Consider the following 26,534-nt stretch of genomic DNA (forward strand, 5'->3'; position numbering starts at 1 on the left):
TGCCGGATCCGGCAAAAAACGGATGAAACGCAATGCCATCCGGCACGATCCGGCGCTAATGCAAGTCAATGGGGAAAAACCGGATCCGGCATTGCATTTTGCCGGATCCGGTTTTACAAAAAAAAGCCGGATCGCGCCTGAAGGCAAAAAACTGATGTGTGAAAGAGGCCTAAGTATTTGCCCTCATTAATAGCCTGTCCAGTTGCCCTTTAAAAACACCCGTAGGGTCTAATGGAAGTAGTTGGTAATATTGAGCATTGTTAAGTTTTCGCCTGACCTCTTGGCAATACATTGTTTTAGGCCACAAGACGATATTTCTGCCCTTGTCAGCTTCTTTAATTTCGAAAGAATCGTTATCTTTTAAACTGTCAAGGGCCTGTCTTTCGGCCCTGCTCAAATTATTGAGACGGTGTTTGTCCAGTTTCAAATGTCTAATATCATTACAAGTTTTTTCAAAGAAGATTTGGATCACTGGGAACTTAGAAAATTTAGGAGTTGCCTGTGAAGGTAATCTGCCATTGAATCTATGTCTGGTTTGCCCACTCTCATTCTCAGTCAATAGGTCCAATAGGTCCCGAAACACCTGTCTGTCTTGGTCTGAAAGTTCGTCAATAAGGGATGGCTGATGATAGAGCATTTTGAACGTCAATTGCCTACAAAATAAATAAATAAAGGTCCTTGGTCAGCTCAAATTTGTCCAAAAAATTTGTGGGTGAGAAGGAAAGCCCCTTATAATATATCCCCTGCTCTTTTAGACATATACCCCATTTTTGGTCTTTGGTTATTGCTCCCTACAGTTCTATTTTTGTGGGTATGCTGCGGCTATATGACAAAAAATCTTATTTTTGTGGTTGGCCTGTTTTTGGGGGAACCGAGTTGTATGATGGAGCGTTATCATCTACATCTGTGTTTTCTGTGTGTATCTATGTTTATCTGTCTGAGCCTGTATCATAAACGTTCCCATTTGGGCATCTTGAGTGCCCATTATTTATTAGATCTTCTCTTGTGCTTCAAGGGAGTATTTAGCATCTACTTGTATATTGCTCTTATGGATAACCAAATAAATGTTTGTGCATATAACACTCTTTCTTGTTATGAGGTTTAATAGGGGATTTATCCTATCTGGGTGCCTTATTGATATGATATCTGGACTTTTTTAATTGTATAGTATGTCTCTTTGTTTTGATGGAAAAAGAGAGAAAAAGAAAAAACTTTCTAGACTACTGTATTTTTGGGCTTGTCAAACCCTGGGGTACCTTTAAGCACAGACCTATCATCCTGCTGGCTAAACTCGTTATACTATTTTTCAGCATTTAAATGTTTCTTGCTTGCTAGCTGTTGCACTTTGGTCTTGTATGCTCCAGAAAATAACTTATATATGTTTGTCATTTGTATGTGCAATGTCGTGTACATCATATTGATTAATATCTATTTAGCAACTAGATCTATGCAGTAATAATATTTAGCAATAATATTTATGTATATTGGGCATGTGCATTGGTTCAAATTTTGGGCTCCAAAACTACTTCTATATGTATTATGTCTGAAATCCTGTATTGATCTATTTTTGTCGATATGCACACCTGTGTTATTGGTGATAACGCTTGGAGCTTGTTTGACTTTCTACCGCCTAAGCGTTAAGTATGGGTATAGCCGCCCTTGTGAGACACTTATCTTACACAGCCACACTCTGTACTTGGCCGTGCAAAGCGCCTCGCATCTAATTTGATACGCTGGCTGCGCAGGCGCATAATACACTGTGCGTTGCTATGCCGACCATCGCCGCTTTCTGTGCTGAGAAGTTACCAGTCTCGCATTTACTATGATACGCTGGCTGTGCAGGCGCACAACACACTGCTCGTTGCTATGCCACCCATCGCCGCGTCTTGTACTGAGAATTTACCAGCGCGCAGGCGCTCTGTGCTTCTTGACCTGGCCCGGGCGAGCACTTCCGGGTTCCTCAGCGTGTGTGATGATGCCGCCTCTTGTTGCCCTCTGCGCTGACATACTAGCGCGCAGGTGCTGTGTTCTCTATGACCCTGCCTGGGTGAACACTTCCGGGCTGCTCACTGCGCGCCATTATGCCGCTCTCTGTGCTGACAGCTACCAGCTGGTAATGATTTACTTCTTAAGATACTAGTATAAATAGTTGGGGTTAGCAGAATTGGTTACACTCACCCTGGAGAAGACACCTTGAGTGTCGGAACGCGTGGGTCCTTTCATGCCACTTTGCCTGCCTGCCTGTTTGACTGCTGAACATGGGTGACGGGGCGACCACGACCTCTTATTGACTGGATTAAGTTGCGGTGATGTATTTTTCCACTGACCGTTCACAGACTTAGGACTACTGTTGTACGCCATGTTACATACTGTTATGTTTTAGAAACAATGAGTCTACTACAAACAACTAGGTCCTGTCTCTTTGAATGTTCATTATTTAGCCTTCTTATTTATATACATTTGTGACTTTGGGGGCCGATATTAGTCGTATATTAACATCATATCATAGTTCTATCTCTTGGTATAAAAAAGTGTGGCATTCCACTTATGATTGGTCCTTTTTCTAAGGAGCTTTTTTTGTATATCTTGTTACATACCGCCTTATTCTAGCACCCATGGGCTCATTATTATAGGCTAGGTCTGATCTAATAATTCCTTTGGTTGTACATTATTTGGCTAAACAACCTCCATTTATTTGAGAACCTAGGGGGCTTATATCAGCCGCATACTAACCTTATTGTATACACATTTTTGTGTGTTATCTATTTATCAAGCGGCTAGTGGTTATACTATTATCACGATCTCCTGTGATTATGGGGACTACACCTGTTCTAGCCCCTTTAATTGGATTTAAGTGTTTTTAATTGGGTGCAGTGTTTCTGTGATTCTGTAAACAATAAACTACTTTGTTATATTGATGGACGCTTCTGTGTGGTGATCCTAAAAATTTCCTGCATGTCTTTTCTTGCTTACGGTAGGGCAGATCCTATGGGACTGATGGTATGATGCAGCAGAGTTGGAACAGCTCTCAGCAGACAGAGCTTAGTCCCAGGGCAGTTATGAATATGGTGATGTAGTGTGAAGCAAGGGCTGTAGCAGTGCCGAGTAGGTGACACAGGAAGAATGCAGACGGCACAGCTGAGTGCAGTTGCAAGGCTTTACTCACAGTTTCTGGTGCGCACAGGTGCCCGCTTGCTGCTACGTCCTCCAGGTGAGGGATCCAGCCAACCTCCAGGCAGATAGAGAACACCTTTTCCAGAAATCCCCGTCACTATATGACTTCCCTGGCCATCTCACAGTACTGATTTCTACTCCCCTTCCTTCCCAGCAGCCGTGAACCCTGTCAGATAACGTGCCCAGTGCGTTTCCTTGATCCTTTCTGGCTGCCTTTCCAGAGAAGATAACTGTGTTAGTTGGCTGTGGCCCCTAAAGTTGCCACCGCTGTTGGCCTTCTAGCTGAGTCCTGTTGTCCGCTCCACTAGGCTAGGGGCCGAGACCCCTCTGCGACCTGGATTTCCCCCATCTGATGTCCATCAGAGTGGAACAAGCCCCACGGGTAGCACTCGTACAACTGTGCTTCTAGGAATCCCTTTCCCACTTTAGAGAGCTTCCTTCAGGCCATACTAGCAGCCCCTCAGACCAGGGGTCTGCTGCAGGCCCAGATTGGTAATATAACCAACCGGTCTTTTTCCCGCTGGACCGCTGTCATGTGGGCCACGGGCGGCAGCGCCCGCTCATCTGGCCGCTTGCCAGCAGGCTGTTGTTCCTGCCACCAGCCCTCTGCAGGCATGGCGGTTATAGTTTCCAACCCTCCCACACTGCAGGGAGATAAGCCGCCACGCCTCCCCATGCACCCCATCTTCGCCCTAGCTTGAGATCTCCCCCCCACAGCCACTCTCGGCATCGCTTGCCTGCTCTCTTTTCTGTACACAGGACCTGTGATGAGGTCACAGGAGGGGAGGAGTCAGGGGTCACATGATTAGGAGCCTTTGTCCAGACCCCTGATCATGTGACCCCTGACTCCGCCCCTCATGTGACCTCATCACAGGTCCTGTGCGCTCAGCCTTGCCTCTTGGTGTCTGCCAGACTCTGCTGTGCTGCTTGTCATGGTGCTGGATGAGGTAAGTATGTGTGGGGTCAGGAGGGGATTACAGGGTAGATGTAGCAGAGCTGTGTGTGTATGAGGTGTATGGAGCAGAGCCGTGTGTGTGCGAGGTGTGCGGAGAGGAGCCGCGCGTGTACGAGGTGTGCGGAGAGGAGCCGCGCGTGTACGGAGAGGAGCCGCGCGTGTACGGAGAGGAGCCGCGCGTGTACGAGGTGTACGGAGAGGAGCCGGATGTGTACGAGGTGTACAGAACAGAGCCGCGCGTGTACGAGGTGTACGGAGAGGAGCCGTGCGTGTATGACGTGTACAGAATGGAGACGCCCATGTACGAGGTGTACGGAGAGGAGCTGCACGTGTACGAGGTGTACGGAGCAGAGCTGGATGTGTACGAGGTGTACGGAGAGGAGATGCGCGTGTACAAGGTGTACGGAGCGGATCCGGATGTGTACGGAGAGGAGCCGTGTGTGTATGAGGTGTACAGAATGGAGACGCCCATGTACGAGGTGTACGGAGAGGAGCCGCGCGTGTACGAGGTGTACGGAGCAGAGCTGGATGTGTACGGAGAGGAGCCGTACGGAGCAGAGCTGGATGTGTATGGAGAGGAGCCGCGCGTGTACGCGGTGTACGGAGCGGAGCCGGATGTGTACGGAGAGGAGCCGTGTGTGTATGAGGTGTAAAGAATGGAGCCGCACGTGTACGAGGTGTACAGAGCGGAGCCGTGTGTGTACGGGGTGTACGAAGAGGAGCCGTGTGTGTACGAGGTGTACGGAGCAGAGCCGTGTGTGTGCGGGGTGTACGGAGAGGAGCCGTGTGTGTGCGGAGCTGGATGTGTACGAGGTGTACGGAGCGGAGCTGCGTGTGTACGGGGTGTACGGAGAGGAGCTGCGTGTGTACGAGGTGTACGTAGTGGAGCCGTGTGTGTACGGACCGGAGCCATGTGTGTAATTGGTGTACGGAGCGGAGCCGCATGTGTATGGGGTATACAGAGTGGAGCCGTGTGTGTACGGAGTGGAGCCATATGTGTACGGAGTGGAGCCATATGTGTACGGGATGTACGGAGCGGAGCCAAGTGTGTATGAAGCATACAAAGCGGGCTTTTCCCACGGACACAGGAGTTCACGGCGGAGCCCCAAGGAGCATTATAAATATCACTCATGACGTTCCACCAGAAGTGATATGCTGGAAGCTGACCGGAAATGAGATAATTTCATGAGGAGATTGTGACGGAACTAGGAATGCTTCAGATCCGTCACCATGTCCTCCGACTGCGTGGACAGCGGGATCGCTTTGGAATCAGGGATGCCGGCCATGTGAGCGGATCATGATATGTCCTGCATTGGGAGGCTCAGGTGGGCACTACAATGGGAGCCGGGCTGCTATAGTATCTTTATAGAATCTTTCTTTATTTCTTTCTCTCATTTTCTTTCTCTGTTTTTTCTTTCTCATTCTCTGTTCTGTCTTTCCCTCATTTTCTTTCTCTCTCTCTGTTCTTTCTTTCTCTCTAATCTTTCTTTTTTCTTTCTCTCTCTCTGTTCTTTCTTTCCCCTCTTTTTCTTTCCTCTCTTTCTTTCTCTCTGTTCTTTCTTTCTTTCTTTCTTTTCTTTACTTCTTTTATTCTCTCTCTGTTCTTTCTCTGTCTCTGTTCTTTCTTTCCCCTCTTTCTTTCTCTATCTGTTCTTTCTTCTTTCTCTCTCTGTTCTTTCTTTCTCTCTCGCTCTCCTTTCTTTCTCTCTCTCCGTTTTCTTTTTTTCTCTCTCTGTTTTCTCTCTTCCTTAGTGCCAGTCAGTGTGCCCATAATGCCAGCCACTGTGCCCTCAGTACCAGTCAGTGTGATCAGCAGTGCTAAATGGGTGCGGTTGGGCGTGGACATGGGTGTGACTAGTTGCGAAATGGATGTGGCTGGGGCGCGGCCTAAAATTTGCAGCGGCGCGCTGCGCGTGCCGCTGTCTTTCTCCCTCTTTCCCTTCTTCAAAAGTTGGGAGGTATGACAGGGGCAGCTATGACCAGGGGGTCTGGTTGCCCAATGGATAGCAGTTCTGCCAGGAATTCTGTCACCGTGCGTACAAAAGAGGACAGAGCTTTGGGAGGAGTACTGCAACTAAAAGCAACATAGGACTGAGCTGAAATACTGGGCACAGCTCTGACTACATGTTATATAGTCGTGTTAATCTCCTCTCACTTCTTGAAACCTACAAGTGTACAAAGATATGACCATGTGACTAGTGGGCCTGTGTAACTTCAAATGCCAGGGCTGAATTTTAGTCCCAGTCCGGCCCTGGTTTGCTGTACAATTCTATCTCTTCCCTCCTTCCTCTATGGAAGGTTGCCTATGCACGTCTTTCTCCTTCTTCCCCTACGGGAAGACTGATCCTGACTTCCCTTCTATTCTCCCGCTCTAACCCTCCAAACACCACCCACCTTCTATCACCCTTTCCTAGCCAGCAGGGATATAGGAGCACCTGCTGCTATAGTGTGTGGGGGACGCAGGTGTTGTGTCAGAGACAGGTCAGGTGTCTCCATCTTACCTGCAAGGTTGGATACCACACCACTGGTTGAGGTGCAGTACCTCTGTGGCGACTAGACCCTCAGGGGCACCACACCTACACTTCAAAGACATCTCCAGAATTAGGCCTTTTCGTACCTTTGACATAGCAAAAACTCCTATTCTAGGTCTTTTTCTTTCTCATCTCGCCTATTGCAACTCTTTACTAATCGGTCTCCCTCTTTCTACATTCTCCCCTCTCCAATCCGTCCTGAATGAAGCAGCTAGGATTATATCCCTTGCCAGCCACTGGCTATTTGCCTCTAATCCAAAAGTATCCCTCACCTATTCTAGAACCTACATTGAGAGAATACACTGGTGACAAAGTTTGATTTTTATTGACTATATGCCTCATGAAGAAATGAATCTCATACTTCCCTTTTAATAGTTGAATGAACATGTCCTTTACATACTAGTATACACAATTAAATTTATTCCCATTTTTAATTGTGTGCAACATTAAAATCTGCATAGATGGACAGAAAAATATTTTTTTGTTTAAAAAAACAAATATTTTCTATTTTTTAGGAAAGCCCTTTGATAACTTGACAAGTATTAACGCAGCTGTGGCCAATATAATTGTGGCTATACTGCTCAGTCACAGATTTGAGTATGAAGATCCAACCATTTTGAAACTTCTTGGCGCTATTAATGAAAATGTAAGACTCCTGGGAAGCCCATGGATCCGAGTAAGTAAAAAAATAATAAAAGTTATTATATTTTGCAAGGTTTAATAGTAGTTTTTATTAAAATTAGTGTCTTTGAAAAATATGAGCAAAGGGGATTATATAAAACTAGATGGAGGCCCGATACTATCCCATCGGGAGGGTGGTAATGTCACGATGGGGGCAGGCTTTGCATGGTTGAGAATCTCTTCCCCCATGTGCTCACCCACCTATCCACTCTCTCTTTCCCCATGTGCTGACTTCTCCCGTCTGTGCGCACATCTTTAACCTGTCTACCCCATGTTCTATCCCCCTTGTCTGCTGTCTCTCTCCTTCCTGTGCTGTGCTCTCCACTCATGTGCTGTCCTGTTTGAGCTGTCTCCCCCTGTGTTCTGTCTGTCTCATTCCTGTCTCTGACTGTGTACAGAACATACCACCGCTCCTGGGCAGGGGAGGAAGCAAAAGACAATACTGACATTGCAGCAGGAGATCACAGAGGATACAGTTTGTGAGGTAATATATTGTTTAAAAGCATGACCTTAGACCTCAGTCCAGAGCCTCTCACCTAGCCAAATCAGTTCTCATACTTTGCACTGACGAGAGCCAATAGCTCGAAACACCGTGTCTGCAAATTGAGATTCTGATTTGGCTTTTATCCTAAATCATATTACAAGACTCTTTAAAGGGTTGATTGTGACTTGTAGGATCGCTACTACCAACAGGTGGCGCTATAGATTTCAAGTCCTCTTTTTCTCTGAAGAGGCAATTTGCATATTATTTTCCCAGAGGAGCATTTCATGGCAAATAAGCCTCCTTACCTTGTAGGATCGCTACTACCAATAGGTGACACTAAAGAGTTCAAGTCCTCTTTTTCCCTGAAGAGGCAATTTGCATATTATTTTCCCAGAGGAGCATTGCACGGCAAAATAGCCTCCTTACATTGACAAGCCAGAACTGGCATGTCACTCTCCGCAAGGAAAAACCTTACCTCTTCGACCTCAGTCCAGAGCCTCCCACCTAGCCAAATCAGTTCTCATACTTTGCACTGACAAGAGCCAATAGCTCGAAACACCGTGTGTGCAAATTGAGATTCTGATTTGGCTTTTATCCTAAGTCATATTACAAGACTCGTTAAAGGGTTGATTGTGACTTGTAGGATCGCTACTACCAACAGGTGGTGCTATAGATTTCAAGTCCTCTTTTTCTCTGAAGAGGCAATTTGCATATTATTTTCCCAGAGGAGCATAGTATGGCAAATAAGACTCCTTACCTTGACAAGCCAGAGCTGGCATGTCACTCTCTACAAGGAGAAACCTTACCTCTTAGACCTCTGTTTAAAAACAGTCAGTGAAATATTTTGCCTCACAAAATGAATCCTCTGTGATCCCCTACTGTAATGTTAATATTGTTTTTTGCTTCCTCCCCTGCCAGGAGATGTGGCATGCTCCTTACACGGTCAGACACAGACAATTTTTAAAATGAAATTTTGTTTGTGGGAAAACCCCTTTAATGTGACCGGTTTCCTCTGCCTGTAGACACGTCCCGCATCTGCTGCCGGGATCAGCCGAATGATTCACTGCGCCTGCGTGGAATTCGCTCAGGCGCAGTAAATCAGACCGCCGCCATCTTTGTGCAGACAGATCGTGGCGGTCACATTAAAACTGCGCATGCGCTCCTCCTGTACAAAGATGGCGGCAGTCAGTGAATCATTCAGCTGATCCCGGCGGCGGAGTGTTCGTGAAAGTGTTCCGCTGGTGGTACCGCGCAAGAAGCTGCACATGGCGAATTCAGTGTGTGTGTGTATGTGTGTGGTGCGTACGGCATATACAGTGTGTGTGTGTGTGGTGCGACGTTGTTCCACTGGTGGTATCCCGCAAGAGGCTGGTACCACCAGCAGTCTCCATATTGAGACACCCATCACTTGGGTGTCCCAATATGGCGATCGGTGAAATTTCGCGGCTTGGAATTCTGGACGTCCGGACACATCTGGACGGAACAGAATGTGAAAACATTACAAGATAATTATATATTAGATTATCACTGCTAAAACGGTCCAAAAATGTTCACTTTTTTTGTGATCATGCAGATGGTTCTGGCAGTACCCATGCAGGAAAATAAATTAAATTTCCTGTGCAGGAACTACTGGGGAAATTATCACCAGTAAATAAAAAGTACAAATTTTTCCCAAAAAAGAAGGTAAGTATGGGATCATGAAAGTAATGGCTTTTTTTAAGCCATAGTGTCATGACTAATTCTTTTTGGGTAAAAATGAAATACCTTAAAAATGTAAAATTTTCTTACCTGACAAAGCCTAAAGAAAGTTTATAAAAGAATATGAGCTTTTTAGAATGCAACTTATAAGAAAGCAACGGGAAGCACCAGAGAGCTAGGGCAGCAGGATAAGTTTGGAAGTTGATATTCTTCCTCCATCACTTTTTTTTAGGATTTTTGATAGCATTTTTTCCAAAATAATTAAGGGGGGGGGGGGGGGGGGAGTGACATTGTTGATACCAAAATTGTCTAATTTTGTAGCAAACCTTCTAATTTTGCAGCCTCTTAGAAGGGCTTCAGTAAGCATCATGAGTCCCACACCACCTGCCCATGGGCATCGCAAGGAAGACAAGCTCCAGTTTATTTACTGCAATTTTCATGCTCAATTGATTAGGTCATCTGAAGTGCTGACCTTTTCATTCTTGACAGAGAACATGAGGTCCCTGTTTTTTTAGATAAATGTGGGTACCAACTGATAGGAGCACATCTTCGCAGAGGACAGGACTGGATTTGCAGTAAATGCTGACATGAATAGCAAGAACTTCCCAGTAGTACACTTTTAGATAAAAACTGTAGGGAAACCGAGCACACTAGACCAAAGGGTGATACCTTTTATAAGGCCGGGATCACACATGCAAGAAAATCGGACGAGTCTCGCATCTTAATACCCGACACTGCCGCCGGCACTCGGGAGCAGAACATGTGGCTGCATAGAAATACATGCAGCTGCACGCTCCGCTCCCAACTGCCGGCGGCAGTGGCGGGTATTAAGATGCGAGACTTTTCAGAGTTTTTCGCATGTCTGATCCCAGCCTAAAAGCTATAATAGATCTAAGTAATGTGCTGACCTGAGCAGGTTGAGTAGGCACCTACTGCTGCCCCTTGGCTGGGGGATGAACATCACCAGGATGCTTGACGAAAAAGAAAATTCATGATTTTGGGCTGAGCTAACTGAAATAAAGATCCTCGATTCAAGGTCGCATTTCCATGTGAGACTAGCGTCTTTCTCAAGTGTAAAACTGAACTGTACTATTACACTTTTGATAGTGTTAATTATTACTTTTATATTTGTATAGCTATATGACAGTTTCCCAACATTGTTGGATTTGCTTCCTGGAACTCACAGAAGAGTTTTTGCGAATATGAGACAATTTCAGAACTTCCTTAGAGCAAAATTTATGAAACAGAAGAAAGAACTGGATGTAAATGACCAGCGAAACCTCATTGATGCCTTCCTGGCCAAGCAACAAGAGGTGCGATAGACTTGATAAATCATTAGTAATTATTAAGCATAAAAACTAATATATGCAAATGGAAAGTGTAATTCAGAATATCATATAATTTGGTACTTACTTCTATAGTACACATTAAAAGGTGTCCTACAGCTACATGGAGACATTTGGATGCAATTTATTTTTTTTAATTTCTGTACATTGTTTCAAAATTACTTTGCAGTAGCGATTCTTAAAAGTTGGAACTTTACAGGCTTTTTGTTTCCCTGCAGGTTGCTCACCTCAGAATTGGTTAACTAGGAATTTGTCAGTGAGCTCATTCTGAGGGAGTGTTTGAAACTCTTTTATTTGTCTTTTTCTGAGCTCCTCTCAGCTGCTTTATGACAAAGTTCAGCTCAACTTTCATATTGTTATCAACTAGCTGAAAGGAGCTCAGAAAAAGACAGATAAGAGAGTTGCACATTCTCTATCAGAATGAGTTTATTACAAACTGTCTGTTAAAGTGGTTGTTCCCTTCAATTAAACGGGTTGTCTGGTCTAAAATGAAAAGTCTGCAGTCGTTCTGTGTGATTTCAGACTCCTCAATCCCCCAGTGCATGCAAAAATGCACATGCTGCCAAAACTCTCCAATTTCTGAGCGAGGAACGGCAGTTATGTATGCGATAGGCATACTAATGGGCAGAAGCCGTCTAGAGTTTGCAGCCTCGCTTCAAACAAGTGTATAGAGTGAGGCTCTAGACGGCCACGCCATAGCTCCATACACTTGTTTGGAGCGAGGACAAACCCACTATGTGATTTCGGCCAAGGAGAGAGTGACTCAACCCCTTTAACTTTCCACCTAGGTTGTCATTTGTTGTAAGAAAGGACTCACCTTCCCCGAGTCCACATGACGAGTCTCTTCCACTGCTCCTGGCGTCGGACATTGGCTGCTAACTTCATGTGGACAGCACGGGAGCCAATTAGAGAGCTCAGTGACTCTGAATTGGGCATTCTCATTTGAGCTGCTTAGTGCAGTGATTGGCTGTTGTGGTGCCCCTGAGGGTTCAGTTGCCACAGAGGTACTGTACCTCCTCCTGAGGTGTGGTACCCTACCATCCAGGTAAGGTGGAGACACCTGACCACACTCCAACACTTGCACCCCACACCACAAAGTAGTGTAGCAAAGCACCTTTGGCGGCTCCCTGCTTCGAGTGTAGCATAGCACCCCTTGGTGGCTCCCTGCTTGGAACACGAAACGTGCTGGGAGGTGGGTGGAGTTTAGTTTTACATAAAAGAACGGGAAGAGTTGAGTGAGTCGTTCAGTCATTCATTCAGTCAGTGAGTGAGGATGTAGAAGGACAGAGAGTGAGACAGAGAAGATCCCTGGGAGAGGGATGAAAGAAGGAAGTGCTGCAGCAGGCCGCAGTGATCTGGGTCTGCTGGCACAGGAAAGAGACAGAGAAAGGAAGCTTGATTCTCCATTGGGAAGAAGGATTAGCACAGAACGTGAGGAGAATAAGAGAACAAGGACTAGGGTTAGAGGAGAACCCTTCTCAAGTTCTAAGCGCAAGGCCGGGGTCCAGTCCCCGAGATTGTACCGATACTAATGGTCCTGCAGCAGACACCGGAGGAATAGAAGTAGTGACCTCTTTATTCCCACACAAGACTTGGGGGCACAACAGCAACATACGAGAGAGCCGGGACTTAGTAGCAAGGAGTCCCCGAAGCAGGCTACAGCTGTCTGCCGTACAAGTAGAGTTCATAGGAACATCTGACAGGAGGAACTCCAGTGTAACTCAGTACTAGGAGTACTTCATTCAAAGGCGCTATAAGAGGAGACCTTCAGAAAAGGCACATATGTTGGCGGAGTGTTGGAAAGGAGTACTTCATCTTGCCTGGAAGTTGGCTGAGCTCCTGACCCGGAGGACACGGCATGGATGCGGGCACCTGTACCTGCAACAGACTGTGAGTAAAGCTTTGGAACTACATTCCCTGGTGTTCTCCACTTATTCCTGCGCCAACCCGCCCAGCATGGCTACATCATTTGTGCCTGACACTACACCATCTAAGTGTCACTTCACCTACACTGCCCTGGGACTACAACCCTGCCTGTGGAGGGCTATAACATCATTGCTGCACCACACCATCTGTCCCAGAGGATCTGTCTGTAGCTTCGGCTTACATCTCCATTGCTGAATACCACAGGCGGCGTCACGAATCACTTACAAACTTTCACCACCATAAGCACACTGCAACAACCCCTGTTACAATGGGCGCCCAGGGCCACGGGCCGGGTCCCAGCTGTCGTGACATCTCCCATTGAAGCTCATCAGGCCCGGTACCGAGTACCCCACAGCCCTGAGAGGGCGACCCATTTCCATTGAGACATCAGCCACACAGCCATTGTGTTAGGGTTTCTAGGCAGAAAACCCGAGAGTGAACCCTCTGGGTCGTGGCTCCAGAGCCCCCGAGGGTGAGCGGACCAGGTGATGACCACCCCCTATACAGGGAGTGTTAGGGGCAGGCCCAAGGGAGATGGAACCACGACAGCCGGAACCAAAGGGACGACCCAGGGTAAATACAGGAGAGAAGATCAGAGTGTGGAAAGGTATACAAGGGGTAGAGTAGATCCAAAGTAACAGGAGGCAGGCTGTGGAAGCCCGAAGGGTCAGGACGGAACCGGGACCAGAAGCTGAAAGGAAGATAAGGGAAAGGGGGTTAGGAAAGGCTGGGCCTGGGAAATGAGACAAGGAACGAGACAGGGGAAGGAGCGTAAAATACAGGAGGCAGGCAACAATAGGGCAGAGGTACAGGAGAGGGACCGGCACGGGGAACACAGGAGGAGGAAGCAGAGGAACCAAGGAGAACGGTAGGCAGAGACAGTGAGACACGGGAGCAGGCTACAGACGGGGACAAAGGCAGAGATACAGGAGAGCGCAGCACAGAGGGTGCGCGGGGACCTGATGGCCAAGGGTGACGCTGCGCAAGGATAGCGGACGCCATGGGCTAAGACAAACAGGCGTCTTACCTGTCCAGACGCCCAGCTGAAATACCCGGTGGGCGCCGCCATGATGGGGGCGGAGCCACCGGGTCACGTGTCCCCAGGATGCACAGAGGCCGAGGAAGGGTGAGCGCGCATGCGCGGACCTCCGACGCGCCGAACCCCTGCAAAGCCAGACAGGGGGCGGCGCGAGAGCGGAGAGGGGGGGCGCCGGCAGGAGGAGGACCCCAGGTGAGCGCCAGCGGGCACAACACATTGCCTGACACTGAGAGCACCGACAGTGGTTGTCCTTGGGAATGAGAATACAGCGTGGTGTGGTTTTTTAATAAGTGAAGGCAAAAACTTATTTGAAAGGTAATAAGTTATGTAACGAGAAACCTATAAAAGAAAAACTGATGAAAATCAAATGGTACAAAATTGTTAACAAAATCCAATTGCAAAAATTGTTCTTACTAGAGATAGACGGATCTGACAAAATTCAAATTCACTTAATTGTGTGGATTTTACCAGAAAATTAAATTTGCAGCAAAGTTATTCAATCACCAAACTTCATGTTCACTATGAGGCTCTGTTGTCTCTCAAGACTCCAGAGAATAATATACAACATGAAGAACATAAAAAAGCTCTATTACTGCACTACTCACCTGTCCTAGTTCCCCGACTGGATACGGTGCCCATGGCCTACCCAGCTGATCCTCAGGGTTTCTTCTTTATGCTGTCAAGCTCTGATGTTTTCATGCTAGTACAGGATTTTCTATCAGAGACCCACCTTGTGACCCGATATGTCCTCTGAGTCAAGGTTACAGATGGAAAACCTGTACTATAGTGAAGATGCCATTACGCGACTCTGTAATGAAGAGGTCCTGGGAACCATACATCGGGCCCAGGCTCCAGAGGAACCAGAGATACCGGGGTAGATTTGTGATGAGATATTATTTTTTTGTTTGGCAAAATCTTCAAAAAAAGAAAATCATCAAAAGTTCAACAAAATGGTGACATCAACCGGCTAAATTGCTGATTTCTGTTTACAGTGTAGTGGATTTTGCCGCCAAACTGAATGTGCAGGAACTAGAAGAAAATTAAATTTTTTCCTCCAGGAGGAAGCCAGTTGTCAGTCACAGAGGCATGCAAAGTGTGACTACAGTAAAAAAGCTGGGGGTGTGCTTACAGCTGCGGCTTACAAAGCTGTGAGTGGTGACTGTAGCCACTTTTTGAAAGTTTTCAGTCGTAAATTTCTATTTCTCTCAATTGCTGTGCTTTCAGCTTTATAAAGCTGTTAACCTGCAGATATAACCCATAAACTCCATTTGTGATTACTATTAGTAATCATTACATTAAAAAAGAGATTAATTTTAACAAGTATAACAAATTTTGATTATAATGCTCTTGTGGCGTTCTCATGTGGTGTATGGCTGAGGGTTGTACTCCTGACAGGGTATGATGTATCTTATGGTGGCCAAGCTTTGTGCCCGGAGAAGAGTCTTTCCTTCTCAAATTACACACATACAGAAAACTCCACAATACAATGTTTGAACAGTAACTGCCTCTAGGCAGAAGATGATGATGGTGGTAGTATTTGGTGCATTTGAGCCCCAGTCATGAAGTAGTCATAAGAATTTGAATCTCTAGTCTTTTTTACTGAAGGTAATGGGGCAAATTTTTATTTACAAACAGCAGTAAACTGAGGTACAGTGTTACACTCATGGTTGATGATTGCTGTCACTGTGTACCTGCAGACAGGCAGATCTTAGTAACATCTGGTTTTATTAAGTCTGAATATCTCTTCTTCAGCACTGTGCTCTGTTTCTGCCCTGAGATAATTCTTCCTCCTGAGGTGCAATGGTAGTCTTCTTCATATGAAGACTACTAACTCCCCTTATCGTGCCAGTACCCTTTTTAAGCAAAGCCGGCAGGGATAACGTAGGTAATTCCTTCACCTACAAAATTGGCTCCTCTTCTCAAGATGTCCGACCACCAACTGCCACTTCAAATTTATAACTATCCCCCTGGACTTAGCTCCTCCCCTTTCTATGTGACTCTAGAGCTGCAGTCATTGGCTGATTGCCCTGATGCCTTTTTCCAGAACCTTCTGCATAGTAAAACAGAGGTGGGTCACCTGATCAAGCCTGGGAGGGGAAGATTAACCCTTTTTGTGCTGCCTGTCAGCAGGTCTCACAATGTATTTAAAATGCACAGCATTTATATGAAAACACAGTATCACATAGAAATGGCCACTTTGTCAGATACCACACTCACACGTTGCGTTCTGCAACGTTTTTTTTTTAAAGATTTTTTTTAATGCAATTTAAAACTGTCTTTTACAGTACCAATCAAAAGCTATGAGATTTCAGAAATTACAGGCACACAACTGTTTTTATTCCTGACTGAACTGGAGAACTGCCTCTTTTTCGAAAACAGAAGTATGTCAACTCTTTCAGCATTTTTGCAGCTCTTTTGCAGTGTTTTTTAACTCTAGAACGCAATAAGAAAGTGCAAAAATGATGGAAAAATCTTTATTTATGCATATTTGCTGCAATTTTGGTGAATAAAACCAAATCTGTTAAACATGTACTATAGACAAATGAAATATATGATCTGCAACAAATGCACAGCAAACATGCTGAAAACATGCATCAAAAAACAGCTTTTTTAATAGCTGCAGAAGAAAAACACAGCAATAAAGCAACATGTGAACATAGCCTATCTCAGCTCAATTCAGGTGATTAGGAGACACCTAACATAACATGTGGACAGAACTGTTGCTGTTTTTGGGAAAGAAGGTGTTCTATTTTAACAATTCTGCATGTCAATTTGGGTATATTATGTGAAAGACCGCCAAGAACAAAACAGAAATCAGTATTTAATAGGATTTTTTTCTTTTCCTACTTTTTTTTTTGATTGATATTGTTTGGAATTGCAACTTGTTCCATACAAATAAATGGGGCAAATCTGCAGCATCAAAAGTAACTTAAGGACAGAAGTGTTGCTGTTTTTGGAAAAAAATATCAGCTACTTTTTATATTCTTCAATCTTTTGAAAGACCAACATGGTCAGTATTTAATGGGTTTTTGTTCTTTTCTGCTGTTCAGGGAAAACCTGAGTCCACCGAGTATTTCCACAATGAAAACCTATTGGCACTTGTTGGGAACCTGTTTGCTGCTGGAATGGAGACCACATCAACCACCCTGAGATGGGGACTTCTGCTGATGATAAAATACCCAGAAATTCAAAGTAAGAAATTTATTTTTAACGTAAAGTGACTACTATGGTGAGAAAATCTAAAAACTTTTTTATTACAGTATTTAAAAAAAAATTATTCTCTATTCGGCTTTACTAACCTTTCTTTACTTTCTGGGAGCAGTGCTTGGTGATTCTGCCTCTTCATCTTTTACAGAAGACAAGGAATGCTATCCAGTTAATCTTTACTTTCCTAGTGGTATTATTCATTTATTCTATTGGCCCTATGGGATGGACAGATTTTAGTGGCAAATCTTTAAAATGAAATTACAACACACATTACATGCTTTATTATGGCGGTCAGCTTAAAGGATTGTCACATGGAGTTGCACAATGCGCCTGTTGATCCATAGACCTGACTGGCAGTACGTGCTTTATACAGTTATGCTCAAAAGTTTACATACTGTACCACTGCAGAATTTTTGCTTTCCTGGCCTTTTTTCAGAGAATATGAATGATAACACCAAAAATTTTTCTCCACTCATTGTTGAGTGAAGCCATGTTTTGTCAAACTACTGTGTTTTCTCTTTTTAAATTACAATGATAACTCAAAACATCCAAGTGACCCTGATCTAAAGTTCACATACTCCATTTCTTAATACCGTGTAATGCCACCTTCAACAGCTTGTAGTCTTTTGTGGAAATTGTGGATGAAAATCTTTATTTTGTCAGATGGTAAGGCTGCCCACTCTTCTTGACAAAAAGCCTCCAGTTCCTGTAAATTCCTGGGATGTCTAGTATGAACTGCGTGCTTGAGATCTCCCCAGAGTGGCTCAATGATATTGAGGTCAGGAGACTGAGATGGCCACTCCAGAGCCTTTACTTTGTTCTGCTATAGCCAATGGCAGGTCAATTTGTTCTTGTGTTTTGGAACATTATCATGTTGGAACATCCATGTACGTCCCATGCGCAGATTCCGGGCATTCATCTTTCCTTCAACTTTGACCATGTTTCCTGTGCCTTTGTAGCTCACACATCTCCAAAACATCAGCTATCCACCTCCATGCTTTACAGTAGGAATAGTGATCCTTTCATCTTAGGCCTTGTTGACCTCTCTCCAAATGTAACATTTATGGTTGTGGCCAAAAAGTTCAATTTTGGTCTCATCACTCCAAATTTCCTTGTTCCAGAGTTTTGAGGCTTGTCTCTGTGCTGTTTTGCAAATTGTAGGTGAGATACTTTGTGACATTTGTGCAGTAATGGCTTTCTTCTGGTGACTCAACCATGCAGCCCATTTGTCTTCAAGTGCCTCCTTATTGTGCATTTTGAAACACCCACACCGCTAGTTTTCAGAGAGTCCAGTATTTCAGCTGATGTTATTTGTATTTTTTTCTTTGCATCCCAAACAATTTTCCTGGCAGTTGTGGATGATATTTTTGTTGGTCTACCTGGCCGTGGTTTTGTTTTTACAGAGCCCCTGATTTTCCATTTGATAATCACAGTTTGAATGCTGCTGACTGGCATTATCAATTCCTTGGATGTCTTTTTGTATCCCTTTCCTGTATTATACAGTTCAACTACCTTTTCCCGTAGATCCGCTGACAATTCTTTTGCTTTCCCCATGACTCACAATCCAGAGACATCAGTGGCTGGATGAAAGATTCCAGAGTCTGTAGAGACTCCAGAAACTCACCCAGCTTTTATGCACACACACTGATATCAAGCAAACCAGTCACAGGTGAGGATGTTACCTTTAGTAGCCATTCAAACCCGTTTGTGTCAACTTCTGTGCATGTTATCAGGCCAAAATCACCAGGGTATGTAAACTTTTGATCAGAGTCATTTGGATTGTTTGGGTTGTCATCATGATATAAAAAGAGAAAACACAGTAGTTTGACAATAAATGGCTTCACCCAACCACTAACCATGAGTGGAGAAAAAGTTTTGGTGTTATCATTCATATTCTCTGAAAAAAAGGTCAAGAAAGAAAAAATTCTGCCGGGGTATGTAAAATTTTGAGCACTACTGTAAGCTAAACATCACTTTGACTATTAGATTTGTTTGGTGATCTTTACCATGTAGACATGAATAATAAATGGTATGTTATACTGTCCTTGGCAGAAAAAGTTCATGATGAAATTGAGCGAGTGATCGGATCGGCTCAACCTCAGATGGATCATCGGAAACATATGCCATATACTGATGCCGTCATTCACGAGATTCAGCGGTTTGGGGATATTATACCTCATAATCTTCCACACGCAACTACTGAAGACATCACATTCAGGGGGTATTTCATTCCTAAGGTAAAAAGAAAATCTTAGCTTTATATCAGATTCCTCCAGGTTGAAACCCACCTAAGGCAATGACCAATGTAAAACGCATCCTATTACCTTGAAGCGGTCAAGGTACAATACTTAGAAGAGAAAAAAGATTTTTTTTTTTGCCAAAGATCATCTAATATTCTTTCTTTAAGAAAATTCTAGTAACTTTATCAAAAAGCTTTTGATATTTGTCAATACAGCAGATCTGTCAGCTTTCTTGTGTGGTGAATTGACAGATCTCTAGTACATTGTAGTGGAGAACATCTGACAGATCCATTATATATTAAAATATACAGGTCAGGAGACAGATCCTCTACTACTTTACAACATAGGAGAGCTGAAAGATACTATATACAGCTCTGGCAAAAATTAAGAGACCACTCCACAGTTTTATAAAAATCAGCTTCTCTCCATGTCTGACAGCCATTCCATTCCAGTGTTGGTTGAATTCCAACCAGAGTCCACCTCATTCTACTTAATGTGCTTCTGATTAGGTGATCACCTGAACCAAATCTTATTTAACGAAGGAAAGTATAAAAAATCCTGCTGTGGTGTTCACAATCCTCTTGCAAGAGGACAATATGGATAGCAAAAAAGTACTATATCCCAAAAGTAATAAGAATGAAAAAAATAACTTTTGATAATCACAGTTTGAATGCTGCTGACTGGCATTATCAATTCCTTGGATGTCTTTTTGTATCCCTTTCCTGTATTATACAGTTCAACTACCTTTTCCCGTAGATCCGCTGACAATTCTTTTGCTTTCCCCATGACTCACAATCCAGAGACATCAGTGGCTGGATGAAAGATTCCAGAGTCTGTAGAGACTCCAGAAACTCACCCAGCTTTTATGCACACACACTGATATCAAGCAAACCAGTCACAGGTGAGGATGTTACCTTTAGTAGCCATTCAAACCCGTTTGTGTCAACTTCTGTGCATGTTATCAGGCCAAAATCACCAGGGTATGTAAACTTTTGATCAGAGTCATTTGGATTGTTTGGGTTGTCATCATGATATAAAAAGAGAAAACACAGTAGTTTGACAATAAATGGCTTCACCCAACCACTAACCATGAGTGGAGAAAAAGTTTTGGTGTTATCATTCATATTCTCTGAAAAAAAGGTCAAGAAAGAAAAAATTCTGCCGGGGTATGTAAAATTTTGAGCACTACTGTAAGCTAAACATCACTTTGACTATTAGATTTGTTTGGTGATCTTTACCATGTTTTACCATGCCAAAGGAGTTGAAAGGAAAAGTCTTGAGTGAGGAAAAGAAGCTGTGATTAAAAATCATGGTTATTCCACAAAATATTAATTTCGGAACTCTTCCTGAGTTAAAACATTAGCATTCTTGTTTCTAAACGATTATGAACTTGTTTACTTAGCATTATTTGAACATTTCTCATTTTCTGAAGATAAATACAAAATTCGTAGAAAATTCGAAGGCATGTTGTCATTAGTTTATAGAATAAAAGAACAATTTACATTTTACTCAAAAATATATCTATAAAGCGAAAAATCAGACAAACTGAAAATTATGCAGTGGTCTTTTTGCCAGAGCTATATACTACACTACTCAGGAGAGCTGACAAATCATGTACAGTGGGGAAAAAGAGTAGTCAGTCACCAATTGTGCAAGTTCTCCCATTTAGAAAGATGAGAGAGGCCTGTATTGTCATCATAGGTAGACCACAACTATGAGAGTCAAAAAGAGAAAACAAATCCAGAAAATCACCTTGTCTGATTTGGCAAGATGTATTTTTCAAATTATGGTGGAAAATAAGTATTTGGTCACCTAAAGACATGCAAGATTTCTGTCCCTCACAGACCTGTAACTTCTTCTATAAGAGTTTCCTCTGTCCTCCACTCATTACGTGAAGTAATAGCATCTGTTTGAACTTATCAGTATAAAACACGCATGTTCACAACCTCATACAGTCACACTCCAAACTCCACTATGGTGAAGACCAAAGAGCTGTCAAAGGACACCAGAAACAAAATTGTAGCCCTGCACAAGGCTGGGAAAACTGAATCTGCAATAGGCAAGCAGCTTGGTGTGATGAAATCAACTGTGGGAGCAATAATAAGAAAATGGAATACATATAAGACCACTAATATCTCCATCGATCTGGGGCTCCACGCAAGATCTCATCTCGTGGGGTCAAAATGATCACAAGAACAATAAGCAAAAATCCCAGAACAACACGAGGGGAACAATTGAATGACCTGCATAGAGCTGGGACCACCGTAACAAAGGCTACCTTCAGTAACACACTACACCGCTAGGGACTCAGATCCTGCAGTGCCAGACGTGTCCCCCTGCTTAAGCCAGTACATATCCGGGACCATCTGAAGTTTTCTAGAGAGCATTTGGATTATCCAGAAGAGTTTTATGAGAATGTCATATAGTCTGATGAAACCAAAGTTGAACTGTTAGGTAGTAACAAAACTCATCGTGTTTATAGGAGACAGAATGCTGAGTTGCATCCAAAGAACACACTACACCTACTGTGACACATGGTGGTGGCAACATCATGCTTTGGGGCTGTTTCTCTGCAAAGGGACCAGGAAGACTGATCCCTGTACATGAAAGTATGAATGGGGCCTTGTATCATGAGATTTTGTGTGCAAACCTCCTTCCATCAGCAAGGGCATTGAAGATGAAATGTGGATGGGTCTTTCAACATGATAATGATCCCAAGTACAATGCCAGGGCAATGAAGGAGTTGCTTCATAAGAAGCATATGAAGGTCCTGGAGTGGTCTAGCCAGTCTCCAGATGTCAACCCCATAGAAAACCTTTGGAGAGTTTTGAAAATCTGTGTTGCCCAGAGACAGGACCAGAACATCACTGCTCTAGAGGAGATCTGCATGGAGGAATGGGCCAACATACTATCAACAGGTGTGCCAACCTTGTGAAGACTTACCGAAAACGTTTGACCTCTGTCATTGCCAACAAAGGATCTATAACAAAATATTGAGATGAACTTTTGTTAATGACCAAATACTTATTTTCCACCATCATAATTTGAAAAATAAATCTTGCCAAATCATACAAGGTGATTTTCTTGATTTGTTTTGTCATTTTGACTCTCATAGTTGTGATCTACCTATGATGTCAATTACAGGTCTGTCTCATCTTTTTAAGTGGGAGAACTTGCACAATCGGTGGCTGACTAAATACTTTTTTTCCCCACTGTATATACTACACAACACAGGAGAGCTGACAGATCCTGTATATACTACACCACACAGGAGAGCAGAAAGATCCTCTATATACTACACCACACAGGAGAGCAGGCAGATCCACTATATGCTACACATCACACAGGAGAGCTGACAGATCTTCTATATACTACACCACACAGGAGAGCTGACAGATCCTCTATATACTACACTACACAGGAGAGCCGACAGATTCTCTATATACTACACCACACAGGAGAGCTGACAGATCCTCTATATACTACACCACAAAGGAGAACTGATGGATCCTCTATATACTGCACCACACAGAAGAGCTGACAGATCCTCTATATACTACACCACACAGGAGAACTGACAGATCCTCTATATACTACACCACAAAGGAGAGCTGACAGATCGTCTATATACTACAACATACAGGAGAGCTGACAGATCCTCTATATACTACACCACACAGGAGAGCTGACAGATCCTCTATATACTACATCACACAGGAGAGCTGACAGATCCTCTATATACTACACAACACAGGAGAACTGACAGATCCTCTATATACTACACCACACAGGAGAGCTGACAGATCCTCTATATACTACACCACACAGGAGAGCTGACAGATCCTCTATATACTACATCACACAGGAGAGCTGACAGATCCTCTATATACTACACAACACAGGAGAACTGACAGATCCTCTATATACTACACCACACAGGAGAGCTGACAGATCCTGTATATACTACACCACACAGGAGAGCTGACAGATCCTCTATATACTACACCACACAGGAGAGCTGACAGATGCTGTATACACTACACCACAGAGGAGAGCTGACAGATCCTCTATATACTACACCATACAGGAGAGCCGACAGATCCTCTATATACTACACCACACAGGAGAGCTGACAGATCCTCTATATACTACACCACACAGGAGAGCTGACAGATCCTGTATACACTACACCACAGAGGAGAGCCGACAGATCCTCTATATACTACACCACACAGGAGAGCTGACAGATCCTCTATATACTACACCACACAGGAGAGCTGACAGATCCTCTATATACTACACCACACAGGAGAGCTAACAGATCCTCAATATACTACACCATACAGGAGAGCCGACAGATCCTCTATATACTACACCAAACAGGAGAGATGACAGATCCTCTATATACTACACCAAACAGGAGAGATGACAGATCCTCTATATACTACACAACACAGGAGAACTGACAGATCCTCTATATACTACTCCACACGGGAGAGCTACAGATCCTCTATATACTACACCACACAGGAGAGCTGACAGATCCTCTATATACTACTCCACACAGGAGAGCTACAGATCCTCTATATACTGCACCACACAGGAGCTGACAGATCCTCTATATTCTAAACCACACAGGAGAGCTGACAGATCCTCTATATACTACACCACACAGGAGAGCTGACAGATCCTCTATATACTACACCACACAGGAGAGCTGACAGATCCTCTATATACTACACAACACAGGAGAACTGACAGATCCTCTATATACTACACAACACAGGAGAACTGACAGATCCTCTATATACTACACCATACAGGAGAGCTGACAGATCCTCTATATACTACACCACACAGGAGAGCTGACAGATCCTCTATATACTACACCACACAGGAGAGCTGACAGATCCTCTATATACTACACCACACAGGAGAGCTGACAGATCCTCTATATACTACACAGGAGAGCTGACAGATCCTCTATATACTACACCATACAGGAGAGCTGACAGATCCTCTATATACTACACCACACAGGAGAGCTGACAGATCCTCTATATACTACACCACACAGGAGAGCTGACAGATCCTCTATATACTACATCACACAGGAGAGCGGACAGATCCTCTATATACTACACCATACAGGAGAGCTGAAAGATCCTCTATATACTACACCACACAGGAGAACTGACAGATCCTCTATATACTACACCACACAGGAGAGATGATAGATCATTTTAAAGACTAAAACACCCTAACCTTATAAACAGTTCTAGATTTGGACATTACATTTACAATTCCAGTCCTGATGTGAAGAACAATTACCTGTTATATGTTTTTGTTCAGTGCACCAATTTATATATAATATCTTTTTTCCTTCATGATTTGTACCTCATAACTGATTGTGTTCCTCTAGGGCACTTTTATTTTCCCATTGATACACTCCGTACTCAGAGATAAAGCTTACTTTGAGAAACCAGATGAATTTTATCCAGAACATTTCCTTGACTCTAAGGGAAATTTCAAAAAGAATGAGGCATTCGTCCCCTTCTCAATAGGTAACAATTATAATAAAGTATTTTTTTTCTTAAAGAGATTTACATCATGGAAGTCCAGTTGACAGCATCTCTTGGAGCTATTAAATCTGTGTGGCAATAGAGATGAGCCTATATTTCTGCAGAGGATCGAGTTTGTTAGAATTTGCTTGAAACCACAAATTTTGAGAAATACTTTTAACTTTGCAATTTGATTTGCAGCTCACAATTAAAAGAAAAAACACATCAGTCATCATTTCTAAACTCTTTTTATGTGGCTGCACGGGCCTCCGTATAATGTCATCTTATGGATTATCATTAGAGTTGAGCGACTTTTGCTTTTTTAGGGTCGCGTTTCGATTCGTGAAACCCGACTTTTCCAAAAGTCGGGTCGAGCAAGATCGTCCGATTATAGGGAAAAGTCGGGGTCGTCCCGAAACACGAAACCCAATGTAAGTCAATGGGGAATAAAAGTCGGCAGTGAGAGGAGGACAGGAAACACACCTACAGTGCCCATTTGAATGCCAAAAGCATCAATTCTTCTTACTTAAGCTTGTCAACCTTAATTAACTTCATAATACAAGTTACGCACTGAAAAATGGGGGTTATTTGGCTAAATTTGTGGGGGGGGGGGCTGGCTGCAGGTTTTCATGTGCCCTGGGCGAAAGAGCGTCCCTTTAACACATACCACAACTCATCATGCTCCGATACGGCAGAGAAATAGCGGTATAGTACAATGAAAAATACCTCACTTTTTACATCTCATGATGAGGCCCATCTATTTCTCCATACAAAATCATTGGTCCCATATAATGTTTGAAACAGTATATGATGAGCTCCACATAATGCTACAGTATATGTTGGTCCCCATGGATGAAGCTCCACTGTCTTATGGGCCCAAATAATGCTCCAAACATAATGGGCCCCATTTCTACTGCTCTAGTGTATAATGGGCCCTGTAAATGCTGCTCCAGTGTCTGATGTCCACCTTTGGAATGTTCCAGTGTATGGTGGGCCCCATCTATCATTCTCCAGAGTATAGTGCTCCCCAAAAATTGCTGTCCCAACATAGAAAACAATCAAATAAGTCTCCTCGCTAGGGAATCCCTGTACTTGTCTGGACAGGTGCTGTAGCTTGCTTAACAGCTCACCAGCCGTTCTCACGCCCAGTATGGATTGCACGTGATTGCACAAAGGTTAGAAAGGGTACCGTATCCCTGGATAACATGTATGGATAGCGTACACATTCAAAATATATGTCTATACAGCATGAGGCAGGCTCAGATGGTGTTAGGCCCAGTATGGATTGCACCTCATTGCACAAAGGTTAGAAGGGGTACCGTATCCCCGGATAACATGTATGGATAGCATACACATTCAAAATATATGTCTATACAGCATGAGGCAGGCTCAGACGATGTTAGGCCCAGTATGGATTGCACGTCATTGCACAAAGGTTAGAAGGGGTACCGTATCCCCGGATAACATGTATGGATAGCGTACACATTCAAAATATATGTCTATACAGCATGAGGCAGGCTCAGACGTTGTTAGGCCCAGTATGGATTGCACGTCATTGCACAAAGGTTAGAAGGGGTACCGTATCCCCGGATAACATGTATGGATAGCGTACACATTCAAAATATATGTCTATACAGCATGAGGCAGGCTCAGACGGTGTTAGGCCCAGTATGGATTGCACGTCATTGCACA

At 43.8% G+C, this 26,534-nt stretch overlaps 1 protein-coding gene across 2 annotated transcripts in view; it reads left to right on the forward strand.

Moving 5' to 3' along the window:
* Nucleotides 1–26,534, forward strand: part of LOC141098553 (cytochrome P450 2C14-like) — a 141,973-nt gene that overhangs the window by 96,169 nt on the left and 19,270 nt on the right. Inside the window, exons 7-11 of one of the 2 annotated variants that reach the window (XM_073586442.1) lie at nt 7,176–7,336; nt 10,660–10,836; nt 16,885–17,026; nt 19,094–19,278; nt 24,704–24,845. In XM_073586442.1, coding sequence (XP_073442543.1) covers nt 7,176–7,336; nt 10,660–10,836; nt 16,885–17,026; nt 19,094–19,278; nt 24,704–24,845 — 807 coding nt within the window. The remainder of the gene's footprint in view (nt 1–7,175; nt 7,337–10,659; nt 10,837–16,884; nt 17,027–19,093; nt 19,279–24,703; nt 24,846–26,534) is intronic. The other variant, XM_073586443.1, reaches the window with a different exon arrangement.

This window comes from Dendrobates tinctorius, unplaced genomic scaffold (genome assembly GCF_039654945.1).
Source record: "Dendrobates tinctorius isolate UK_male_01 unplaced genomic scaffold, ASM3965494v1 ptg000093l, whole genome shotgun sequence".
Lineage (NCBI taxonomy): Eukaryota > Metazoa > Chordata > Amphibia > Anura > Dendrobatidae > Dendrobates > Dendrobates tinctorius.